The sequence below is a fragment of the Mirounga angustirostris genome, unplaced genomic scaffold (genome assembly GCF_029215605.1).
Source record: "Mirounga angustirostris isolate CCGP_5_RB_7025 unplaced genomic scaffold, mMirAng1.0.hap1 SCAF_2, whole genome shotgun sequence".
NCBI classification, from domain to species: Eukaryota; Metazoa; Chordata; class Mammalia; order Carnivora; family Phocidae; genus Mirounga; species Mirounga angustirostris.
The window spans coordinates 21,590,186-21,611,911 of record NW_026991710.1 but is presented as its reverse complement, the minus strand read 5'-3'; the positions used below and the strand labels follow the sequence as shown (position 1 = coordinate 21,611,911).

Sequence of the window (21,726 nt, the reverse complement as noted above, 5' to 3'; positions counted from 1 at the left end):
CCTCCTCAGAAGTACTTTTCCTGATCACCTGACCTAAAATAGCCACGCCCCCCACTATCAATTTCTGTTTCCCTTCATTGTTCATGTCCTCACTCTCTGAAATTATTTTCATTAGCTATTTATTTACTTGCTTATTGTTTGCCTCCCTCCCTCAAATGTAAGCTCCTTGACAGCAGGTACTTCGGGTTATTACTGAAGATCACCCAGCTAGAATAGAAGAGGGAGCCAGAGCAGGACTAAAGTATTAAATGAATAAATAAAGACAAATTATATAAAGTGAACAAAAAATAAAAACAAGAGAAGCTTATATAATTCCTGTGAAGAGTCTCCTCAGCTCAGACATTTTGCCTACCGGTTGTTTAGTGACTCTACTACAGAAAGCCTGTCCACTAACAAGGCCTCAAATGAGGTGAGAGGGTAATGTCCAATGCCACAGTGGTCTGTCATTTCAACCCTAGGAAAGGAGATACAGGGAGGAGGTGCCCCTGTGTAAGCACCTGCCCGGTCAGGGATGGGGAGTGTGTCAGTGAGCTGTAGGCCAGCCTCTCTGTGTGGGCCCCTGAGACCAAGAAAGCCAGGTCAGTTCTGGTGGCAGTGGTGGTAGAGGTATCCTTAAAATTTTATTTTATTTTTTTATTTTTTAGATTTTATTTATTTATTATTTGCAAGAGAGAACACGTGGAGAGGAGAGGCAGAGTGAGGGGGAGAAGCAGGCTCTCCCCTGAGCAGGGAGCCCGACGTGGGGCTCGATCCCAGGACCCCAAGATCACGACCTGAGTCGAAGGCAGACGCTTAGCTGACTGAGCCACCCAGGTGCCCCAGAGGTGTCCTTAAGATTTTAAAGTAATCCTATCTTTGGCAGAAGTGAGTAATATAAAATGTTGCTTTGTATTGCCTTACGTAAAGAATTACAGGACAGCACACTGACTAGTCTTTGTCTCTTCTTACTCTGCAATTTCAGACTCAATTGCCCAGAGAGGAAAGTTCTCTCTGATTCTGGTAACATTCTAAAATAACCTGAAAGAAGAAATTATTCTGAAGAATTAAGTTTATGAACAGCTGTAGGTTTACCCCATTTAGCAGTAAACTATTTTTATTCTGAATGAAAATCTTCCCAGAACCTATTCTACACATCTACTTTTTCAATATATTAGCCCCTTCCTTTTCTTCTAAAAGACACTTCAGTGTACACAGTAACACTTCCCAAGGTAACAGGGCATGGTGATCAAGAATACGGAAGTCAAAGAGCTTTGGGTTCAAATCCTGGCTTCGACACTCGCCAGCTGGGCAAGTTGACACGCTATGCCTCAGCTTCTTTATCTGTAAATAGGGATAATATTCATACCTGCCTCAGAAGGTACCTGCCTTGCAAGGATTAAGTGAATGAGCACATGCAATGTGCTTAGCATGCTGCCTGGAACACAGCTGCTGCTGAGGTTACCGTGATCATTATTACAGCAATATTTTTCCTTGGTGCCTTGAGTTCCTAACAAAAGTCTTAAATTATGATAGTAGGCTACAACCCAGTGAGACCTTTTAAAGAGCTTTTACATAAAATGGTCCCAGACTGATTTTCTGGAGTGCTCTTATGTGCTGGTTTATAGTTTTTCTGTTTTCCTTTGTGAAGCCTCTGATTTTCACTTCTACTGTTGTTATTAGGGTCCCGTTCCACGCTTCCAGTTTCGTACAGGGCGGGGGGCATAAACAGTGGTAAACCAAGCTTGTTGGGCATGTGTGTTAAGTAAAAGCTAAAATGTTCTTTTTTTTTTTTTTTTTAAGATTTATTTATTTGAGAGAGGGAGCATGCACATGAGCAAGCGAGGGGAGGGGCAGAGGGAGAGGGAGAGAAACCCCAGCAGACTCCTCGCTGAGCTCAGAGCCTGATGCTGGGCTCAATCTCACAACCCCGAGATCATGACCTGAGCTGAAACCAAGAGTTGGATGCTTAACCGACTGTGACACCCAGGGGCCCCAAGCTAATATGTTCTAAACTAAGTTGAAAAAGCTCTCCTAGGAATGCAGAGAGGAGAAACTTGATGCCACGGACACCTCTTTGGGCTCTTCAGAGGTATTTTTCCTTTGATTTCCTGACTCTTCGATAAACATAAAAAGTTATCTGAAAATTAGGTTTCTGAGGAGGCAGAAGTATAACATAAATAAATGTTAAAATTAAAAATCCTGTAATTTAGTTCAAATAAATACTCATTAAACTCCTACGATGACTAGATGCTGGGAGAACAAAAACGAATATGGCCTTACACCTCAAGGAGCTTGCAATCTAGAGGAGAAGATAAAGCATAAACAAATAATATCAAGACAATATACCAAGAGATATCAAAGATTTTCACACTGGATACCATGGGAGCCTAAAGAAAGAGTCCTTAACCTAATGTGGGGATGTGGGGAAGGCTTCCTGAAAAGCTTCCTGAGGTGAGGCCTGAGAGCAGGTGAAGAAAGCCTTCTCCACACACCAGAATGGAGAGGTAATGAGGCAAGAAGCAGCACGGAGCTCTGAGAGAGTATGTAGAGGTGCATGTGCATGTATGTAGCTAATCATTTGATATGGCTATGATAAAAAGAAAAGTGAGACAGGAAAACGGGGGATACAAAGCTAGGAGTCAGACTGAGTAGAGGTCTGAGTCAAAAGAGGTCCCTGAACGCCAGGCCAAAAGGCCATTAGACATTACTTGTGAAGAGATGGGAAGCCATTAAGAAAACTTTAAGGAGAAAAATGGCAATTTTTAGATTTTCCTTTTAGATGTAAAACTCAGACAGCACTGTGAAAAATAAAGCAAAGTTAGAAAAGGTTGGAAAAAGAGAGACCAGTGAGGTGTCTATTATAATTAATAAGCTAGAGATGGTAGAGCCTGGCTGAGGACAAGGCAGCAGTTATGGTGAGGAAGAGAGGGAGGAGAGGTTCCAGGTGCGTTTTAAAGATAAAATTGGATGGTCCTGGTGACTTATTAGATGAGGGGGATGCAAGACTGAGAGGAGACAAGGATGACTACCTGGCTTTAGGCCTTGAATGACTGGTTAGATAAGAGCACAATGAGCTGAGAGAGAAATAGCACAGTTTTTGTTTTGTTCTTAATTTCATCTTGTTTTTGTTTTCTTTTTTAAATAGTGGGTATAGGAAGATAAACGAATGAGTTCATGTTGAGATATGTTAAGCCTGAGGTCATTATTATAGAGGTCATAATTGAAGATGTAAATTTTAGAGTAATGAACAAAGAGGACCAAGAAAGCAGGTAAAAAAGCCCGAGGAAAATGTGTGAACAGAAGAGCAGCAGACGAGGGGTGGGGTGGGCCATGGGAGAACTCTGGTGTTTCAAGAGGGGCAGAGGAGGATGGTCCGTGGAAGACCCTGAGAAGTCATACTGACAGGTGCATACAGAGAACAGTGCCCTGAATGACGAGTATGACCTTCACATGGAGAGGTTGACAAAGAAGCGAAATAGACCAGTAGCAGCTGCATGTTTTGAGCACTGGCTACATATCAGTCACTGTGCCCTTTTTATAGATTGTGTCTCATTTAATCCATCTGCAGCTCAGCAAAGTCATATAACTTACCCAAGGTCATAGGGTGAGCTGGCAGAACTGGGATCTGAACCCACGTCTGCTGGATTATAAAGCCCATGTTCTTAACTCTACTGGGGTGAAAGGACTTCTTCAGGATGCATTTAAAGTAGTTTTAAAAAATAGCTTTCCCTCAACTCTTAAGGTTCTGAGTTTTTTCCTGCCTTCCACTGAAATCTTTAGGTAGCTTTTATCTTGACAGTTTTTTTTTTTTCCTAATACCTTTGAGTCTATTGAAAAGTCTCATGCATTCTTGCACTTGGCTTTAAGGTAAGTTTTTAATGAAAATTTTTTTGTTGTTTTTGTTGAGAGTGGTGGCAGAGAGGAGACAAGAATAAGGAGCATGAGCAATTTAGGTTAGGGTGGAGATAACAAGGACTACTTAACATTATCATAATGAGGAATGTTCTATATTGCTTTTCCGAAAAGCAGATCTTAAAAAATGTCCAATAATTTCAAAGGAATACTTAATATCTAATGAAGTCATTACACATTTGATCACTTTATATAGTCAAAATAGATTATCTTGGTGATATATTTCTTCAAAATCTTTTTAGAGATTTTATTATTTATTTGACACAGAGAGAGAGTGCAAGAGCGCACAAGCAGGGGGACGGGTGGAAGGAGAGGGAGAAGCAGGCTCCCCGGTGAGCAGGGAGCCCCATGGGGGGCTTGATCCCAGGATCCCAGTTAAGCAGACGCTTAACTGACTGAGCCCCCCAGGCCCAGGGCCTTCCTTCGACTTCACTGCCACAGTGCTCGAATCAGTTGAGTGCATTGCCTGGTGTTAAACTTTGTTATTCTCATAATTTGACAAGTGTGGTATTTATGAAATAAAAAGATTTCATTTTCTGCTCCCCCTGCTCTCCTGCTCCCCCTGCTTGGGTGCTCTGTCAAATAAATAAATAAAATCTTAAAAAAAAAAAAAAAAAGAAGAAGAAGAAGAAAAAAAAGGAAGGCCCTGGATGGACCCAGTCGGTGTCCCGCAGAGGAAAGTGAAGTCCCCTAGACCTAAGTCGGCTAAGCTTTCTCACAGATATCCCTACTGGTTTCAAGGAAAGCCAGGGAGGGTGTGCGTTGGCTTGCACAAACCTACCACAAACATGGGAAAGTTCACTAAAATAGGTATTCTATAGGAGGTTTACTTTAGATAACAAATTATTACCCTTCTCCACATAGACAAGGTCACATTTGTTATAGAAGTTGTAATTTTCCTATTTCCCACTAGAGGAAGCAATAGTATTACTCTTACCATTTGGTGGATAAAAGACCGCATACTCTTCTAGTCCTAGTTTTCCTGTAAGAAAAATCATAGAAGGTTTCAATGTGATCAAAATAAATCTTTAAAAATTAACTAATTTCGTGGATGTACTCATAATGGAATTTTAAAACTACTATAGTACAATCTCCTTGGACTTCATTGCAGGATATGGAATTAATTTGAAAATCTACCAGCTAATCTTTTCATACTAGCAAATCCTTTCCTCAAAGTCAATAATATAAACTTACGTATGAGCAACTGATACAAAGTAATTAAAAAAACAAATGCTTTCAACTTCCTTAAGCAGTTAAGAAGAGAAGCATCTATTTGGAAGCATGGATTTGTTTTGCTAACTATAAATAATTCTAATCTATTCATTAAAGTAAGTCCTAGGCTTTGCAATGCCTCATTAGTTTACATTCCTTTGGAATGTGCTGAAAAGTTAAAAATTAAATGTCTGAAACCATATAGTGGTAATATTTTCTGAATCCTAAAATAGTTCATGTGGTCCAAGAATGAGGCTAAATATTGGAAATCAGAATTGTTTCAGAAAATTAAAGTAACTTCAGCATAATCAAATGTTTAAAGTAGTTTTTAAAAAGAGCTTTCCCTCAACTCTTAAGGTCCTGAGTTTTTTCCTGCCTTCCACTGAAATCTTTAGGTAGCTTTCATCTTGACAGTTTTTTTTTTTTTTTTTTTCTAAGACCTTTGAGTCTATTGAAAAGTCTCATGCATTCTTGCACTTGGCTTTAAGGTAAGTTTTTAATGAAAAAATTTTTTTTTGTTTTTGTTGAGAGTGGTGGCAGAGAGGAGACAAAGAATAAGGAGCATGAACAATTTAGGTTAGGGTGGAGATAACAAGGACTGAGCTTGTGAGTAAGGAAAGAATGGAATAATGAAAAGTGGACGTGAGAGAGAGAGAGAGGGAGAGAGAGAGGGAAAGAGATATGGATGGTACAGAATGGGTACTAAATACGGGGCTAGTGAAAACCCTTGTAAAGTTCTAAGTGATAAGAGACTGGGAGCATCTGTTGTTCTATTGGTGTGACTCTGGTGGACTTCCGGATGAGGACTGGTCACCAGAACGACCAAGTCATGATTAGAACCTTGGAATTTTCAGCCCTGTCTGCCATTTTCCAGAGAGGGGGACAGGTGCTGGAAATGAGATTAATAACTGATCATGCCTAGGCGAGGAAGCCTCCATAAAGTCCCAGTAGTAAGGCATTCAGAAAGGTTCCAGGTAGGCAGACACATCAACACTGGGAGGATGACACACCACCACTCCATGGGGGCAGAAGCTCCTATGCTCAGGACACTCCCAGAACTCGCCCTGTGTATGCTTCATCTGGCTATTCATCTGTCTTATCATGCCGTTTAATAAACTGGCAGAGGTACATGTTTCCCTGGGTTCTGTGAGCTGCTCTAGCAAATTAACTGAAAAGCAGGTTGTTGGCCGCCCCCCAATCTGTAGCCGGTTGGTTAGAAGTACAGTGGGTAGCATAGGCCGGTCCTAGGGCAGGGGTTGTAGTAATCAGGCTGACAGACTTGGGAGGTATAGGAGAAACAGTTTCTTTCTTTATGGGAACAGCAGAACGATCATACACAATGGGGTTATAAGCTTTCACTGCTGGGTGTTCACCACTTAATAAAAAGGAGAAATTGAGAAAGGCTTCCAGCTGAAATTAGATCTGTTGTCAGGTGATAGTAGGATATTGAAATAGTAATATCTTGTAGGCAGCTAGTGATAGAGAAGAAAGCCCTCAAATAGAAATTAGAGAGCTAATAGCATATAAATTACATCAAATTTTAAATGTGGTAGACCATTTTGAGGGAAGGAATAGAGAAGGGAAAAAAAAGTAGAAAAAGCAAATTTGTGTGATAAACTCGTAGTTAGGAGGGAAAATAAAAGTCAACAGAGATGACAAAAACAGCAACGGAGGGGAGGGTAAACAGGGAAGATAAAGGAGGTAACTCTAAGTGCTGCTTCTGAGAACCACTTGCCTGTGATTGTGATGAGTTGCTCAGGCCCTGATGTGAGTAGGAGTGAAAGTATGGTTACAATAATCTGAGAGAAATCTTATTAAGTACTTTACAATAAAAGAAAAATTAACAACACCAATAAATGCTATAAAATATGTCTTGGTATGATTTTGTAAGTCTTAAAGAATACTTCCTTTATGTAACTAAAATTTTACCTCTTATGTATGATTTTGGTGGTGAAGCACTGTTGTACACAAAATGACCCAACACAGATGTATCCCGGGAAAAACAAAGTAATACCTGGGTACAACAGTGGAAGAAACAAACAATTAAGCACTGTTTTATAACAGGTAATTCATTGCTTTTTCCCTGCTCGGGAGGCACAGAGGTAGACTCTTTCCAGTTCAGTGTTGTGCCTGGAAATGGGAGGAGTGCCCTCTATTGGTACACCTATGCTAAGTGTTATAGTGGATGCCAAGGGTGATGGCCAAAATTCACCCAAAGATTTCTCACTGTCAGCCACACAAACCTTGAACAACAGCAGATAATGTAAGTTACTACCAGTTGATTCTTTTATTGTTTTCTACCTGGAAGAGAGAAGCAGCTGGGAGAAATTTAACCCAGGGACAAATGCGTAGCGGGGACCGTAGTTAATTACAGTGGCACAGAGTAGTCTGGGAAGTGCAGGAAACTGGACCTAGAGTCTCTGCAGGAATGCAGCAGCCGGTGGTTGGGCATGTCAGGGTGGGAGGAAAGGTAACTCGTGGCATCTAGAAGGGATGGCAGCTGGAGAACAAGTGGCAGCCCAATACAGGTTAGGAGGTGGGTGTCCTGCCCAGCAGGTGGAGTGTGGCATCTGCCTGGAGACGAAAACAGGAAGGGCAGAAAGTCAGAATCAAAGATGTCCTCTGGAGGAACTGGGTTGCTGACACCAGCTTGGAACTTGGGGGCAGGAGATCCATCCCAAGGTGATCAGTGACAGGAAATCTGGGTCCTGGTATTGGAAGACCTGGGATTCAAAAGACGTTACTGAGAAAAGAATTGGGAATGACAGGAAAAGGCAGACGCCCAGTTAACAAAGTAGAGGCACAAGGTCAGGACTGGACTAGCAGCAGGAGCCAATGGAGAAACTGTGGGTCCAAGGCATAAGAAGGGGCCCCAGCTTTAGAAAAAAGAATAGATAAGGAGACTGAGCATCAGTAAGCCCAATGGTGAAATGTGTACCAACCATTGCCACTGATTTATTTTTATTATATTTTAAAAGACATACAAGCAATACAAGGTTATGGTAAAAATCAGAAGTACAGATCATCAAAAAAGGACTTCTGGTCTCTAGGTGGGCCCCTAAGCCCACCTGTGTTAACATTCTGATGCTTATCCTTTCAGACTACTCTTATACATACACACATTTTTCAAACAGCAGAAGTATGTATGTTGTTCTATAATCTATTTTTTCTCAATAATATAAATATTCCCTGCCCACATTTTTTAATGCTGCAGAAAATGTGCCACTATAGGGATAAACAATAGTTAATTTAACCTGTCCTTTATTGTTGAACACTTAAGTATTTCTGCTTTTCGCCAACTATAAACAATGCTTCAGTAAACTTCCCTATAGCTAAATATTTATGTACGGCTTTATTGAAATCCCTAAAACTGGACTAGCTGTCTGGTCAAAGCAATGGGCATTGTAAATCTAGAACTTTTGATACACATTGCCAAACTGTCCTCTAGATAGAGTTTGTTTTCTCTTTGTTTTTAATAAATACAGCAATAACATAGTGCACCTTTTCTATTATTCTTTTTTTTTTAAGATTTTATTTATTTATTTATTTATTTATTTATTTATTTATTTATTTATTTATTTATTTATTTGACAGAGAGAGACAGCAAGAGAGGGAACACAAGCAGGGGGAGTGGGAGAGGGAGAAGCAGGCTTCCTTCCGATACGAGGCTCAATCCCACGACCCTGGGATCATGACCTGAGCCGAAGGCAGACGCTCAATGACTGAGCCACCCAGGTGCCCCCCTTTTCTATTATTCTCATCAAAACGGGTTATCAGCATCTTATAAGTAAAAACAGCATTTTGCTTTAATTACTAATAAAGTTGAACACTTTTCCATTTGCATTTCTTTTGCTATTTTCCAGCTCATCATCTTAGTCCATTTTAAAATTAATGTTTTAAAATTGTTTAAATTTTTTGTACATGAAGAATTCTAACCTTTGGTCTAATAATATGTTACGAATGGCTTTGCTCAGTTTGTTATTTCTGACACAGAGATGTTCTTAATTTTTATATGCTGAAATCTACCAATACTTTCTTTCATGCTTAGAAAGCTCCTCCCCACATTTAAAATATTCTCTATATATTCACCTAGATTATGAAAGTTTTCAGTGTTTTCATCAAATATTTCTGGTTCTTCCCCTTGGGTAATATACATCAGCTTGTCTTTTCTGGCCACTTTGGGGTTAGGTGTGGCCATGTGACTTGTTCTTTAGTCAATGAAACAGATACGTGTCATTTGAAAATTTCTAAATGGAAGTTTCAAGAACTAGAGCAATAACCATGTTCCCTCTTTTCCTCTTCACAGCAACCATGGTTATAGTAATAGTGGTTACTCCACCAGCCTAGGTTCTGGAGTGAAGATGACACAGAGCTAGGTCCCATCCTATCAGATGGACATGACCATAAGCAAGAAATAAACCTGTGTTGTTTTAAGCCACTGAGATTTTGGATTTGAGTGCTATTGTAGTATAATCTAGTACATCCTGACTAAAACAGGAAATTTTGTCTGGCATTTTTTTAGTGGCTTAAAACAACAAAAATTTATTCTCTCACAGTTCTAGAGACCGGAAGTCCAAAATCAAGGAATTGGCAGGGCCATACTCCCTCCAAAGCTTCTGGAGGAAAACCCTCCCTTGCCTCTTCCTTCCAGTTTCTGGTGTCGCCACGTGTTCCTTGGCTTGAAATCTCTGCCTCTGAATTAACATGTTCTTCTCTTCTCTCTCTTCTAGGTCTCTCTTTCTCTCTCTCTTTTTTGTTGAAGTATAGTAGACATACAATATTATATTAGTTTTGGGTGTACAACATGGTGATTTCACAATTCTATACATTATGCAATGCTCGCCTCAGTAAGTGTGGTTACCTTCTATCACCATACAAAGTTATTATAATACTATTGACTATATTCCTTATGCTGTACTTCTCATCCCTATGACTTATTTATTTTATAACTGGAAGTTTGTGCCCCTTATTCACCTGTTTTGCCCATCCTCCCACCTCTCTCCCGTCTGGCCACTACCAGTTTGTTCTCTGTATTTATAACTCTGTTTCTGTTTTTTGCTCGTTGAATTGTTTTGTTTTCTTAGATTCCACATATAAGTGAAATCATATGGTATTTGTCTTCCTCTGTCTGACTTATTTCACTTAGTGTAATACCCTCTAGGTCCATTCACGTTGTTACAGATGACAAGAGAGATGAATGGATAAAGAAGGTGAGGCATATAAACACAATGGAATATTACTCAGCCATAAAAAAGAATGAGATCTTGCCGTTTGTCTAGAATTTCTGATAAATTCATTTTATGGTAAGATCATTAACCTATCTAGAATTTATTTTGAAACTGCACTGCTAGCATTCAAATTCTATTCCACCACTTACTAGCTGGCGACATTGGGCAAGCTACTAGACTTCTTGGTGTTTCAGTTTCCGCATGTGTAATATGCATACCATAATAATATCTATATCAAAGGCTATTGTGGGGATTATTTAACATACATAAAGTGTGTGGGGTGTCTGGGTGGCGCAGTCAGTTGAGTATCTGACTCTTGATTTTTGCCTCAGGTCATGATCTCAGGGTCATGAGATCGAGGCCTGATTCAGGGGGGAGTCTGCTTGAGAGTCTCTCTCCCTCTCCTTGCCCCTCCCACTTGTGCTCTCTCTCTCTCTAAAATAAATAAATCTTAAAAAAGTGTGTTGAACAGTACCTAGCACATGGTGAATATTATTAAAATGTTAGCTGCAATTACTACTACTACTATTACTTTAATTTTATTCTATATTCTGTATTCCCCCATTCCCTTAGTATATATAACTTGGGGTTTGTTTTTATTTATATGGCTCAAGACTGTCATGTTTCTTCAAATATAAATTTTGTTTAGCCCCATTTCTGGAAAATTCTCAGCCATTACCTTTTTGAATGATGCCTTTACCCCATTCTCTATTCACTTCTACTTGACTTCCATAAGATATAAGACATAAGACTGAGCTACACTTATTTGACCTGCCATATTTCTTAATTACTTTTATTCTGTGCTCCATTCTGAATGACATCTACAGATGTTATCTTTTTAAATCAGTTCACTAATTCTTTCCTTCTGTTTCTACTATGCACCAGCACTCTAGGTGCTTGGTGTCTGGGATACAACAAAGGAAACAGACAAGCAAATAAACAAACAAACAAAAAAAACCTCTCTGTGGGGCTTAATTATGGTGGGGGTAATAAATGGCAAGCATTATAAATAATTACATGATATGGTATTTTAGGTTGTAAGTGCTATGGAAACACAGTAAAGGGGAAATGGAAAAGGATGGTTGCCACTTAAAAGAGAGTGCTCAGAACCCTCTTACACTGTTGGTGGGAATGCAAGCTGGTGGAGCCACTCTAGAAAACAGTATGGAGGTTCCCCCAAAATTTGAAAATAGAGCTACCCTCTGGCCCAGCAATTGCACTACTGGGTATTTACTCCAAAGATACAAATATACTGATCCGAAGGGGCACCTGCACCCCAATGTTTATAGCAGCAATGTCCACAATAGCCAAACTATGATGGCCAGATGTCCATCAACAGATGAATGGATACACACACACACACACACACACACAATGGAATACTACTCAGCCATCAAAAAAATGAAATCTTACCATTTGCAATGACGATGGAACTAGAGGGTATTACGCTAAGTAAAATAAGTCAATCAGAGAAAGGCAATTATCATATGATCTCACTGATAAGTGGAATTTAAGAAACAAAACAGAGGATCGTAGGGGAAGAGAGGAAAAAATAAAACAAGATGAAACCAGAGAGGGAGACAAACCATAAGAGACTCTTATCAGAGGAAACAAACTGAGGGTTGCTGGGGGAGTGGTGGTAGAGGGATGGGGTAACTGGGTGATGGACATTAAGGAGGGTCCGTGATGTAAGAAGCACTGGGTATTACATAAGACTGATGAATCACAGGCCTGTGCCTCTGAAACCAATAATACATTATATGTTAATTAGATGAATTTAAATTAAAAAAGTCTAAAGGTTAAAAAACAAACAAACAAACCAAACCAAACCAAACCAAAACAGAGTGCTCAGGGTAGGCATCATTGAGGAGATAACATCTTTTTTTTTTTTTTTTATGTTCAATTAGCCAACATAGAGTACATCCTAAGTTTTTATTGTAGTGTTCAACAATTCATTAGTTGCATATAGGTAACATCTAATCAAAGACTTGAAAGGACTTGAGAAAGTTAACATATGGATATCCAGGGGTGGAGCATTCCAGCATCCAGCGGTAGAACTCTCCAGGCAGAAGAGTCAACAATCGAAAAGGTGCTAAGGCAGGACTATGCCTGATATGTCAGAGGAACAGCACGAATACATGTGGCTGGAGCAGATGAGCGGGAAGAGATATGTGAGAAAGGTAAAGAGAGACCGAATTATGCAAGGCATTGCAGGCCATTGTCAGGATACGGGCTTTCATTGGAAGTGAAATGGAGAGCCACTGCAGAGGAGTGTAATGATCTAACTTATATTTTATAAGGATCACTCTAGCCACGTGAAGAAATTGGCCATGGGGGTGGGGCAGGGACAGAAGGATGGAGACCCTTTAGGAAACTACTGGTAACGGCTTAGACTAAGCTGGTAGCAGTGAGTGCTGGGCACTGGGATGTGCCACCCAGATTCTCTTTAGGAATAAAGGACTTAGCTGCTCGAAGTGCTGAAGCAGACAGTCCTCAGCTGCTCTCAGCAGTCAGCTCCTTTCAGGGAATGCCTCTGCTGAAAAGAGCTATTTTGCTCAAGGATCATGCCGCTTTCCTGGAATGGCCCGCATCCAGGGACAACTCATACATGGCAAAAAGGTCTGAATTTCCTGCCCCCATCTCAGGACAGGTCTGAGGTTTATCCCATCTTTAGACGTCTCTGCAGCATTAGCTGAGGCTTCCATTTATATTGTATTGCAGCTAGACTTCTTTCTCTGCTCAATCCTGCTTCATTCACTGCCCTTCTACAGGTGTTGATCGCAAGAGCACTCCCTAATAAATCTTTGGCATGCTAATCTCAATCTCAGTCTGCTTCCCTGGGAACTCAATTTGCAACACAGTGGAAGTGGGGAAAAATGGTCAAATTCTAAATATAATGTCAGAAAAATAGGAATCAAGGATAATGCCAAGTGGAAGGAAGTTTGATTTGAGTAAGTGGAAAAATGGGGTTACCATTAACTGAGATAGGGAAAGTTGAGTGGAACAATTTCAGGAGTGATTTCAGGGCTTCAGTTTTCAATGTACTAAATTTCAGATATCTGCAAAATACCTAAATGAGGTACTGAACAGGCAGTTGGAGATACCAGTCTGGAGTATGGGAGAGAAGTTTGGACTGAAGATATAAGTTTAGAAGTTATCGACATACAGATGATAATGAAAGTCACAAGCTAGTTGAGCTTGGTGAAATCAGCAAGTGAGTAGGTATTACTAGAGAAAAGATCAAGAACTGAGACCTGGGACACTTTAACATTAAGATAGGAGGGAGAAGGGAAGGAACCAGTCTTGGAGATTGAGGAGTAACCAAGAGAGGTGAATTTCCCATGATGCTAATGAAGGGTCTTTAGGACCTCTGTTAGGGTGGGTACCTTTGAGTGCTGGGGGTTGCTGGGAGGTGGAGTGTGCTGGGAATTGCTGGGAGGTGGAGTGTGCTCTAAGTCAGGAGGGGAAATCAGGCTGTGATCAGAAAATATTTCTATGTATGCATTTCTAGTAAACTGCCTAATAAGATCTCAGAAAAAGGAGACCTGAACCTCTTATTGTTCTAATAATTTGTTATGATTCTCCCCCTTGTTTTAAGCCATTATGCATGTGCTTACCTAATTATGATTTATTTGTAATACTGTATTTTCTATGTTTAAAGGGTTTTCCAAATGATATAAACTTTAGGTTCCCAAAATGCTAGATTTGCCTCTGGTGACCACCAAAGTAAGAGAAGAACCAAAAAGAGTGTAGTGTCTTAAAAGCCAAGTGAAGAAAAGGCACAATTGGGTCAAATGCTGCTGAGAGATCAATTAAGAAGAGGACTGACCATTGGTCATTGGATTTAGTTACTGGGGACCTTCACAACAGCCGTTTCAGCTCAAAAGGTAGAACACCATTACAATGTACAGTATCTGACTTTTTTTTAACTTAATGAATTTTAGAGATCCTTTCATACCAGTACATATGAATATATTGCTGCTTTATATAGAGCTGCTTCATTTTAAGAGCTACATTGTATTTCATTATAAGTATATACCATAATTTATTTAATGGGTTAGTCCTCTATAAATGAACATTTAAGCAATTTTCAACTTTATGCTATTTCTGGCAATGCCAAAGTAATTTGCCTTTTATTGTGTCATTTTCACACATATATGAATATCTCTGTAGGACAAATACATAGAAATAGAATTGTCCAAAGGATATGTGCATTGAAAACTGTGATGACTGTTTGGCTATGTATTCACATTCTTTGTTATCTTCTATCCAGCATTTCTTTATGTTTATAGTGTGAGTGAGCTTAGCTCTTATGTTGTCTGACTCTTTTTTCCACTGTATATTCTAAATGATTACTTCTCATATTTAAAAGAGTAAATAATTTTAATATTTTACTTGGTAAACACACATTTAACTGAATTATTTTACTAGTTCTAAAAGCTGTCAGTTAATTCCTTTGAATTTTTATTTATCTATACTTGATAATAATTTTATATTCTTTCTGATATCTGTAACTCTAATTTATTTTTCTTATCTTATTCATTGACTAGAAATTCCAAAATGATTCATGTTCTTTCTTTGCTTTGGTGGGAATATCTCTAGTATTTCAACCTCAAGTAACATTAATTATGTTAAGATGGCAAATGTTGGTTTCACACAAATATTATTTCTATGTCATGAAAAAAATATTTCCATTCTTTTGTATAAAGAGTGCAAAAAAAAGATGTTAGGTTGCATAACAGTGTGAATATACTTAACACTACTAAACTGTACAGTTAGAAGGTTAAGATAGTAAATTTTATGTTGTGCTTTTTACAAAAATTTAATAAAATAGTTGTTATAAAATACAGTTTCAAATATGTTTTGGGAATCTATTGACATAATCATATCTTTTTTTGTTGAGATATAATTGACTTATAGCAACATTAGTTTCAGATATACAGATATACAGCATAATGATTCAATATTTGTATATATTGTGAAATGATCATAATTATATAATTTTTATTTTTAGACCTATAATTGTGATGAATATTTGCCAATAATTTAGTAAAATCATTAAGTTCTAAAAAATTCTAAATCTATAAAATTTTATCAAATCAGTAAATAATATTAATCTCTTTTCTTGTCAAAACTTCCTGTACCACCATGGTACACCATATGCCCCCCCAGAGACACCCACATCTTAATCCCAGAATTTGTGGACATGCTATCTTACATGGTAATAGAAATTACGCAGATTTGATTAAATTGAAGATCTTTAGAGGAAGGGATTATTTATTATTTATTATTTTTAAGTGTTTTTTTTTTAAGATTTTATTTATTTATTTGAGAGAGAGAGAGGGAGCACATAGGCGGGGAAAGGGAGGGGCAGAGGGAAAGGGAGAAGCAGATTCCTGGCTAAGCAGGGATCCCAACTTGGGGCTTGATCCCAGGACCCCAAGATCATGACCAGAGCCAAAGGCAGATGCTTAACCGACTGAACCACCCAGGCGCCCCTTAAGTTTTTTTTTTTTTAAGATTTATTTCTATTTATTTTTGAGAGAGAGTGAGTGCAAGTGGGGGGAGGGGAAGAGGGAGAGGAAGAGAGAGAATCTGAAGCAGACTCTGTGTTGAGAGTGGAGCCCAACATGGGGCTCGATCCCACAACCCTGAGATCAGGACTTGAGTCATAATCAAAAGATGGACGCTCAACTCACTGAGCCACCCAGGTGTCCCAGGAAGGGATTATTTTAGATTATTTTGTTAGGTCCAACATAACCACAAGGATCCTTATAAGTGAAAGAGAGAGGCAGCAGGGTCAGAATCAGAGAAATTTGAAGATACTGTCTGCTAGCTTTGAAGATGGAGAAGGGGACCATGAGCCAAGGAATACAGGTGTGTTCTAAAAGCTGGGAAAGGCAAGGGAATGTATTCTCCTTCAGAGTCTGTAAAAGGAACACATCTCTGACAACACCTTGATTGTAGCTCACTAAAACTCATTTCAGACTTCTGATCTTTACAACTGTAAGAAAATATACTTGTTTTAAGGCACCAAATTTGTGGTAATTTGTTATAGCTGCAATAATAAGCTAATACAATTAATATAACTAATAAAGTAACATAGCTAATATAATAACAAACTAATACAACCAATAATAAATTAATATAATTAAAGTAAAATTAAACAAAAGGAAAATATACTTACAAGTATCTTCCCAGCATTGCCTGGAAAGAGAACAATTTCTAAAGAAATGTTTGTATTAACTCTCCCTTAGCAGGCTGGTGGGAACATAACTAGTGTTAGGAGAAGATCTGTGCTTAAATATATACTCCGTGAGTCTCCGTTGCCCTAGCGAAGACAAGATATCTGAGACTGCTCTAGAGAGAATACCGGGGACTGTAAGGGGATAGTGCTGGAGGTGGTACGTCAGACACCATGTTCTGTGTGCCACCCTAGCATACGGACAAAGAGCTGCCAACTGTCACTCTAGCTGGGCTCTTGTAGCTTCTGAGATTCCAAATTTGTATCTGTAAGGAAGTAACAGTTCAACTGTAAATTTGCTATAAAATTTTATGATTGTATAAAGATGACAACTTCAATTAACCAGAAACTAACGAGCAAATTAACTACAAAGTTTAACTTTGATTACTTAGTAATTAAGTGAAAATTGAACTTTATGAGGAAAAGGTTATACATGGCAATGATTTACTTTATTCAGGAGAGCTGTAAGAAACTGCATGTGTAAGTCCCAACTATGGTTTATACAGTAGAATTACACCTAAAATGTCCACATGTAGCTACAAAAGATTTACTTGAGCTTATAGTTTTCTTCAGTCTCTTGGAAACATATTTCTGGTGAATGTTTCTAAGAAATAAGTTATTTCTGTCATAAAAAGCACATAAGAAACAATGGATATCAATTGGAAATCATTTTTAGAACTATTACACAATTTTTTTCAAACCAATTTGGAGAATTTTTTCAAATCAATTTGGAGAATTTCAAATGATGAATTTTCAAAAATGATTCTTTAAAACACTCTTCCCTGATTTAAATTTTCATAAATTAAAAGGCAAAGTGGCTTACAAGGACTTTGAGATTGGGCAGCCCTAGCTAGGCGTCCTGGTAGCTGTACTGAGCTTGGGCTCTGAGCCTAGCTTCTCCATCTGTAAAACGGGAATAAACCTACCTTACAGGTAACAATTAGTTATGAAATACATAAAGTATCCAGAGCAGATCCTGGAACCTAATAGGCAATGCATAAATAAAATGACAAAAGTGCTGGCAATTTCACTTGCAATGATTGGAGAATAGTGGGAGAAAATTAAAAAAACAAAGCCTTTTATTCTGGACTAGTTTCTTGCTTAGGCATGGGCACTCATCTTCTTAACACATTCTTATAGACAAAAACAAACATTTAAAATCTTTCCCTTCTCTGTCTTCCTGGCTTCCAACCTATACATTCTTTCTGTATGACTAATCTGAATTCCTGGAACCACCAAGTTTATAGCTACTGAAAACCTGAAAATCCAGTCATTCTTGATTCTTACATCTCTCCCAACGTACGTATTTAGCCAGTCGCCAAAATCTACCTTTGATAGTTGCTCTTCCTTCCTCCCCCCCTTACCTTCCTTCCTCCTTCCAACAGGTATTTATTGAACACATACTACATGGCAGGCACTGTTCAAAATATATATTGTATGTCACATGGTAAATGCAATGGAAAAAAATAATGCAGACATGAAGGATGATGCACGCACACATGCACATGTCTACATTGGGAGAAGTTTAAGTTTGCTACTTAAATTAGGACCTAAAAGTGGTCAGGAAATGAACCTCGGGTAATAAGGCTTTTTGGCAGAACAGCTCCTGGGAGCACATAGGTAAGCCCGGAGTTTAAGGCAGAGGTCCAGAAAATGGGGAGTTGTCATTACATGGATGATATAAAGCTGTGAGAACAGATGAGATCACCAAAGGCAAAGACAGAAAGAAAAAAGAGGTCTGAGGACTTATCCCTGGGGTATTCCAGGATAAGACAGGGAGAGGAGGAAAAACCAGGTGAATGAGAATGCCAGCTAGTAAGACAGAAGGAAACCAAGAAGCACAATATCCCAGAAGATAAGTGAAAGTAAGTGAAAAAAGAGAAGAAGACAAGGAGAGGGGATGATTAACCAGATGAGAAGTGGGAACTAACTGGACTCAGCAATACGAAGTCACTTGTGACTTTAGTGGAACAGTTGGGCAAAAAAAGTAATAAAGAAGGATTCAAGAGAGAATAGGAGGATAGAAATTGAAAACAGTCTCTACAGATTTTTTTAAAGACTTTGTTTGAGAGAGAGCATGAGCAAAGGCTCCTTGCGTATGACCTGAACCGAAGGCAGACTCATACCTGACTGAGCCACTCAGGCGCCCCAATATCTATGGATTTTTTAAAAGAAGTTTTGCTGAATAAAGGAACAGAGGAATGGTGCTGTAGCTGGAAGGAACAGCGATCAAGAAAGATTCTTATTTCGGGGTGCCTGGGTAGCTCAGTCAGTTAAGCGTCTGAATTCGTTGGGCTCAGGTCATGGGCTCAGGTCATGATCCCAGGGTGGCATTGGCCTCCCTGCTCAGTGGGGAGTCTGCTTCTCCCTCCCCCTCCGCCCCTCCCCCCAGCTCGTGCTCTCGCTCTCTCAAATAAATAATCTCTAAAAAAAAAAAGACTTTTATTTCATTTTATTTTGCTTTGTTTTTTGGATGAGAGGAATAACAGCATATTTGTGTACTGAGAGGAGAGATCCAATAGATATGGGAAAATTGACAATAGAAAAACTAACAATTGCACTGCTTTTGAGTACCAAAGTGACATGCGTTTTAGCGTCCAAATGTAGAGACTGATTTTATCATAGATCAAAGCAGGGACAGTTTATCCATAATAAGAGGAAAGGAAAGCGGAGTATATGGCTACAGCACAGGTGGGTGCAGTGCATGTGGTGGTGGGAGTATGTGGGGTTCTCTTCTCAGAGCTTTGACTTTTTTCAGAAACAGGACTCAAAGCCATTATCTGAAAGAGAAGAGGCGGAGGTCTGAAGAAGACAGGAGGTGCACAAAGTCATCAAGGAGAACAGATGAATGACTGAACTGGGGAAATGAAGTAGAATTTCTGGACAGGAATAACTCTTTTGAGGTCATGAATGTAAAGCATACTCAGGTCAAGAACTCTTAGTGGTCATGAATGTAAAGCACAGCTAGTTATCATGGTTGCATCTTTTTCTCCAGCCACATACAAAAGCATACTGCTGCCACAGAATTGGTAGAGAATTGTATTTAACCAGGGTTAAGGTTTTGTCTGGTAATTACTATTAGAAAGTGGGAGGAAGGCAAGGGAGTTGAACACGTATTCAAGAGGAAGTGATTATAATGACTGATCATGGTACTGACATTTCTTTGTTTTCTCTTGTCTATTCACACAGACCTTGCTCTCTAGCAGGTGTCCATTAACGCGTTATAACCTGAACCACTGGAGCTGTTCATTGCCATGCTAAGCTAATCTCTCCTTACCAGTCACTGTATGCATGTGGTTCATGTGCATTTTTGTTTTTCCCATTCTCCTCCTAATTCCTTGCCTTTAAGAACCAGACATTTCTTACAACATCTCTGTTCTGAAGTCACCACTAAACTGCACTACTCCTAGAATTTATGTCTACTTTAACTGTATTTGCATGGCACATTACATAGACTTATATCAGAACATTTATCAAATTATAACTATGCATTTGCCTTTCCCCTCATTTTCCACTAAAACATGAGTTTGATAAAATCCTCTTATGTGGCACCTAACACGGTGCCTGTATCAGAACACACTCAATATAATGTGACATGGATACATGAATAAATGATATTTGATTGCCCCTCGGCCTTTCTTAAACTCCATTTAATGGCATTAAAATATCTGTAAGTATGGCATACTCTAATATGTTAGTAGTGTTGAGTATATGCTAGATAAGCCAAGCATAGGATAAAAGATTTGTCACACAACAGAGTGAGTAAATCCCCATGTCTTCCCTGAATTCTTCCTTATGAATATTTTATACACTTTGGACCACAAGTTAACTTTTATAGGTTGTCATGATGTACTAGAACCCCAAAATGATTAAATTACCCAATTTACTTCTGTGGAATGAGGAGCATCTTCTGTTTGAACACATTTTAAAACTGACAATTTAACATTTTAAACATCACAAAGTATTTTTAAGAATTTCATGCAAAATAAAAACTAACTAAACTTTGGAATACTAAAAAGTTGGACTATCACTCAAAGCACTATTTGTATAATATTCAGTGTTGTTGCCTATAAAATTTAGGTAACTAACATGAGACACTCGGGAGCAGTGCCTGGTGTATCCTTGTAACACAGGCCCAGATTTCCCTTAAAGAGGGATTACTAGACGTCTTCTCATCAATCTATGGACATAGCAATGTCACATGCCATCTAACTTTGTAGTTTAGTCACAAAACTTAATAAATGGGTTAGGACCCAGGGCATGGCCAGAAACATTAAATTTACTCCATTATCATCAACAATTTCCTCACAGAGCAGTTGTGTAGCTAGGCAGTTCTGCCAAAGGAAAGCCTATAATTAATGATTAAAAAAATAATAATAAAACAAACTATGTCTTCTCTCTCTCACACACACATAAATGCACATATATAAATAATTTTTCCCAGAGAAAAATCAGAATTCAATTTCTGATAATAGAATATTGTTTTCAATACATACTATTACATATATTTTTACTACATAAAATGGACTTCTCTCTTCTTTAGTCAGACTAATTGTAAAATAAATCATTAAAAGGTGTGATCATGGAAAGTGTTTCCTTAATAACTATCTGCATAATTCCCAAAGACAAAGCTTATGTATTATAATTATCCTTTTCTTTATTTTATAGGGATAAAGATCTGCATTAAAGCTTATTTAGTATTATTACTGAAGTACTAAAAGTAGCAAAGCCCATGAGATCTAGCTAAAAAAAAAATACAGTTGGGACTGAAATATTGATAAGAATGGAAAATAAAGGTTAAAGCACACTCCTACAGTATTACTGTCTGTGATATGAATTAATATCCAATGCTTTACATAAACACCTTAAAACAACTTCAAAGCATTTTTCATGTTGTTTTGTCTCCTTAGCTAGAATGTAAGCCCATCAAAGGTAATATAATTTACATATAATATAGAGATCAATAAAGATCAATAAATATTTACTGATGATTACTCTGCTTTTCTCAGAGATATATCCATTGTTCATAAATAATTCTGTTTGTCAGACTTAGTCACTTGTAAGTTTTCCAAGTTTATGTGGGAGAGGCAAAAATGAATATCTATCTATATCCCCCCTTAGCCATAGGGAATGTTCCAAGACGTCCAGTAG

At 38.5% G+C, this 21,726-nt stretch overlaps 1 protein-coding gene across 6 annotated transcripts in view; it reads right to left on the bottom strand.

Annotated features, from left to right (window-relative positions):
* The window catches only part of TBC1D19 (TBC1 domain family member 19), a 156,658-nt gene that overhangs the window by 24,630 nt on the left and 110,302 nt on the right, over nucleotides 1-21,726 (bottom strand). For all 6 annotated transcript variants that reach the window (XM_045881361.3, XM_045881364.3, XM_064584351.1 and 3 more), the window contains 2 exons: nucleotides 7,033-7,117; nucleotides 4,829-4,873 (listed from right to left, as the gene is read on the bottom strand). In XM_045881361.3, the coding sequence (XP_045737317.1) occupies nucleotides 4,829-4,873; nucleotides 7,033-7,117 (130 nt within the window). The remainder of the gene's footprint in view (nucleotides 1-4,828; nucleotides 4,874-7,032; nucleotides 7,118-21,726) is intronic.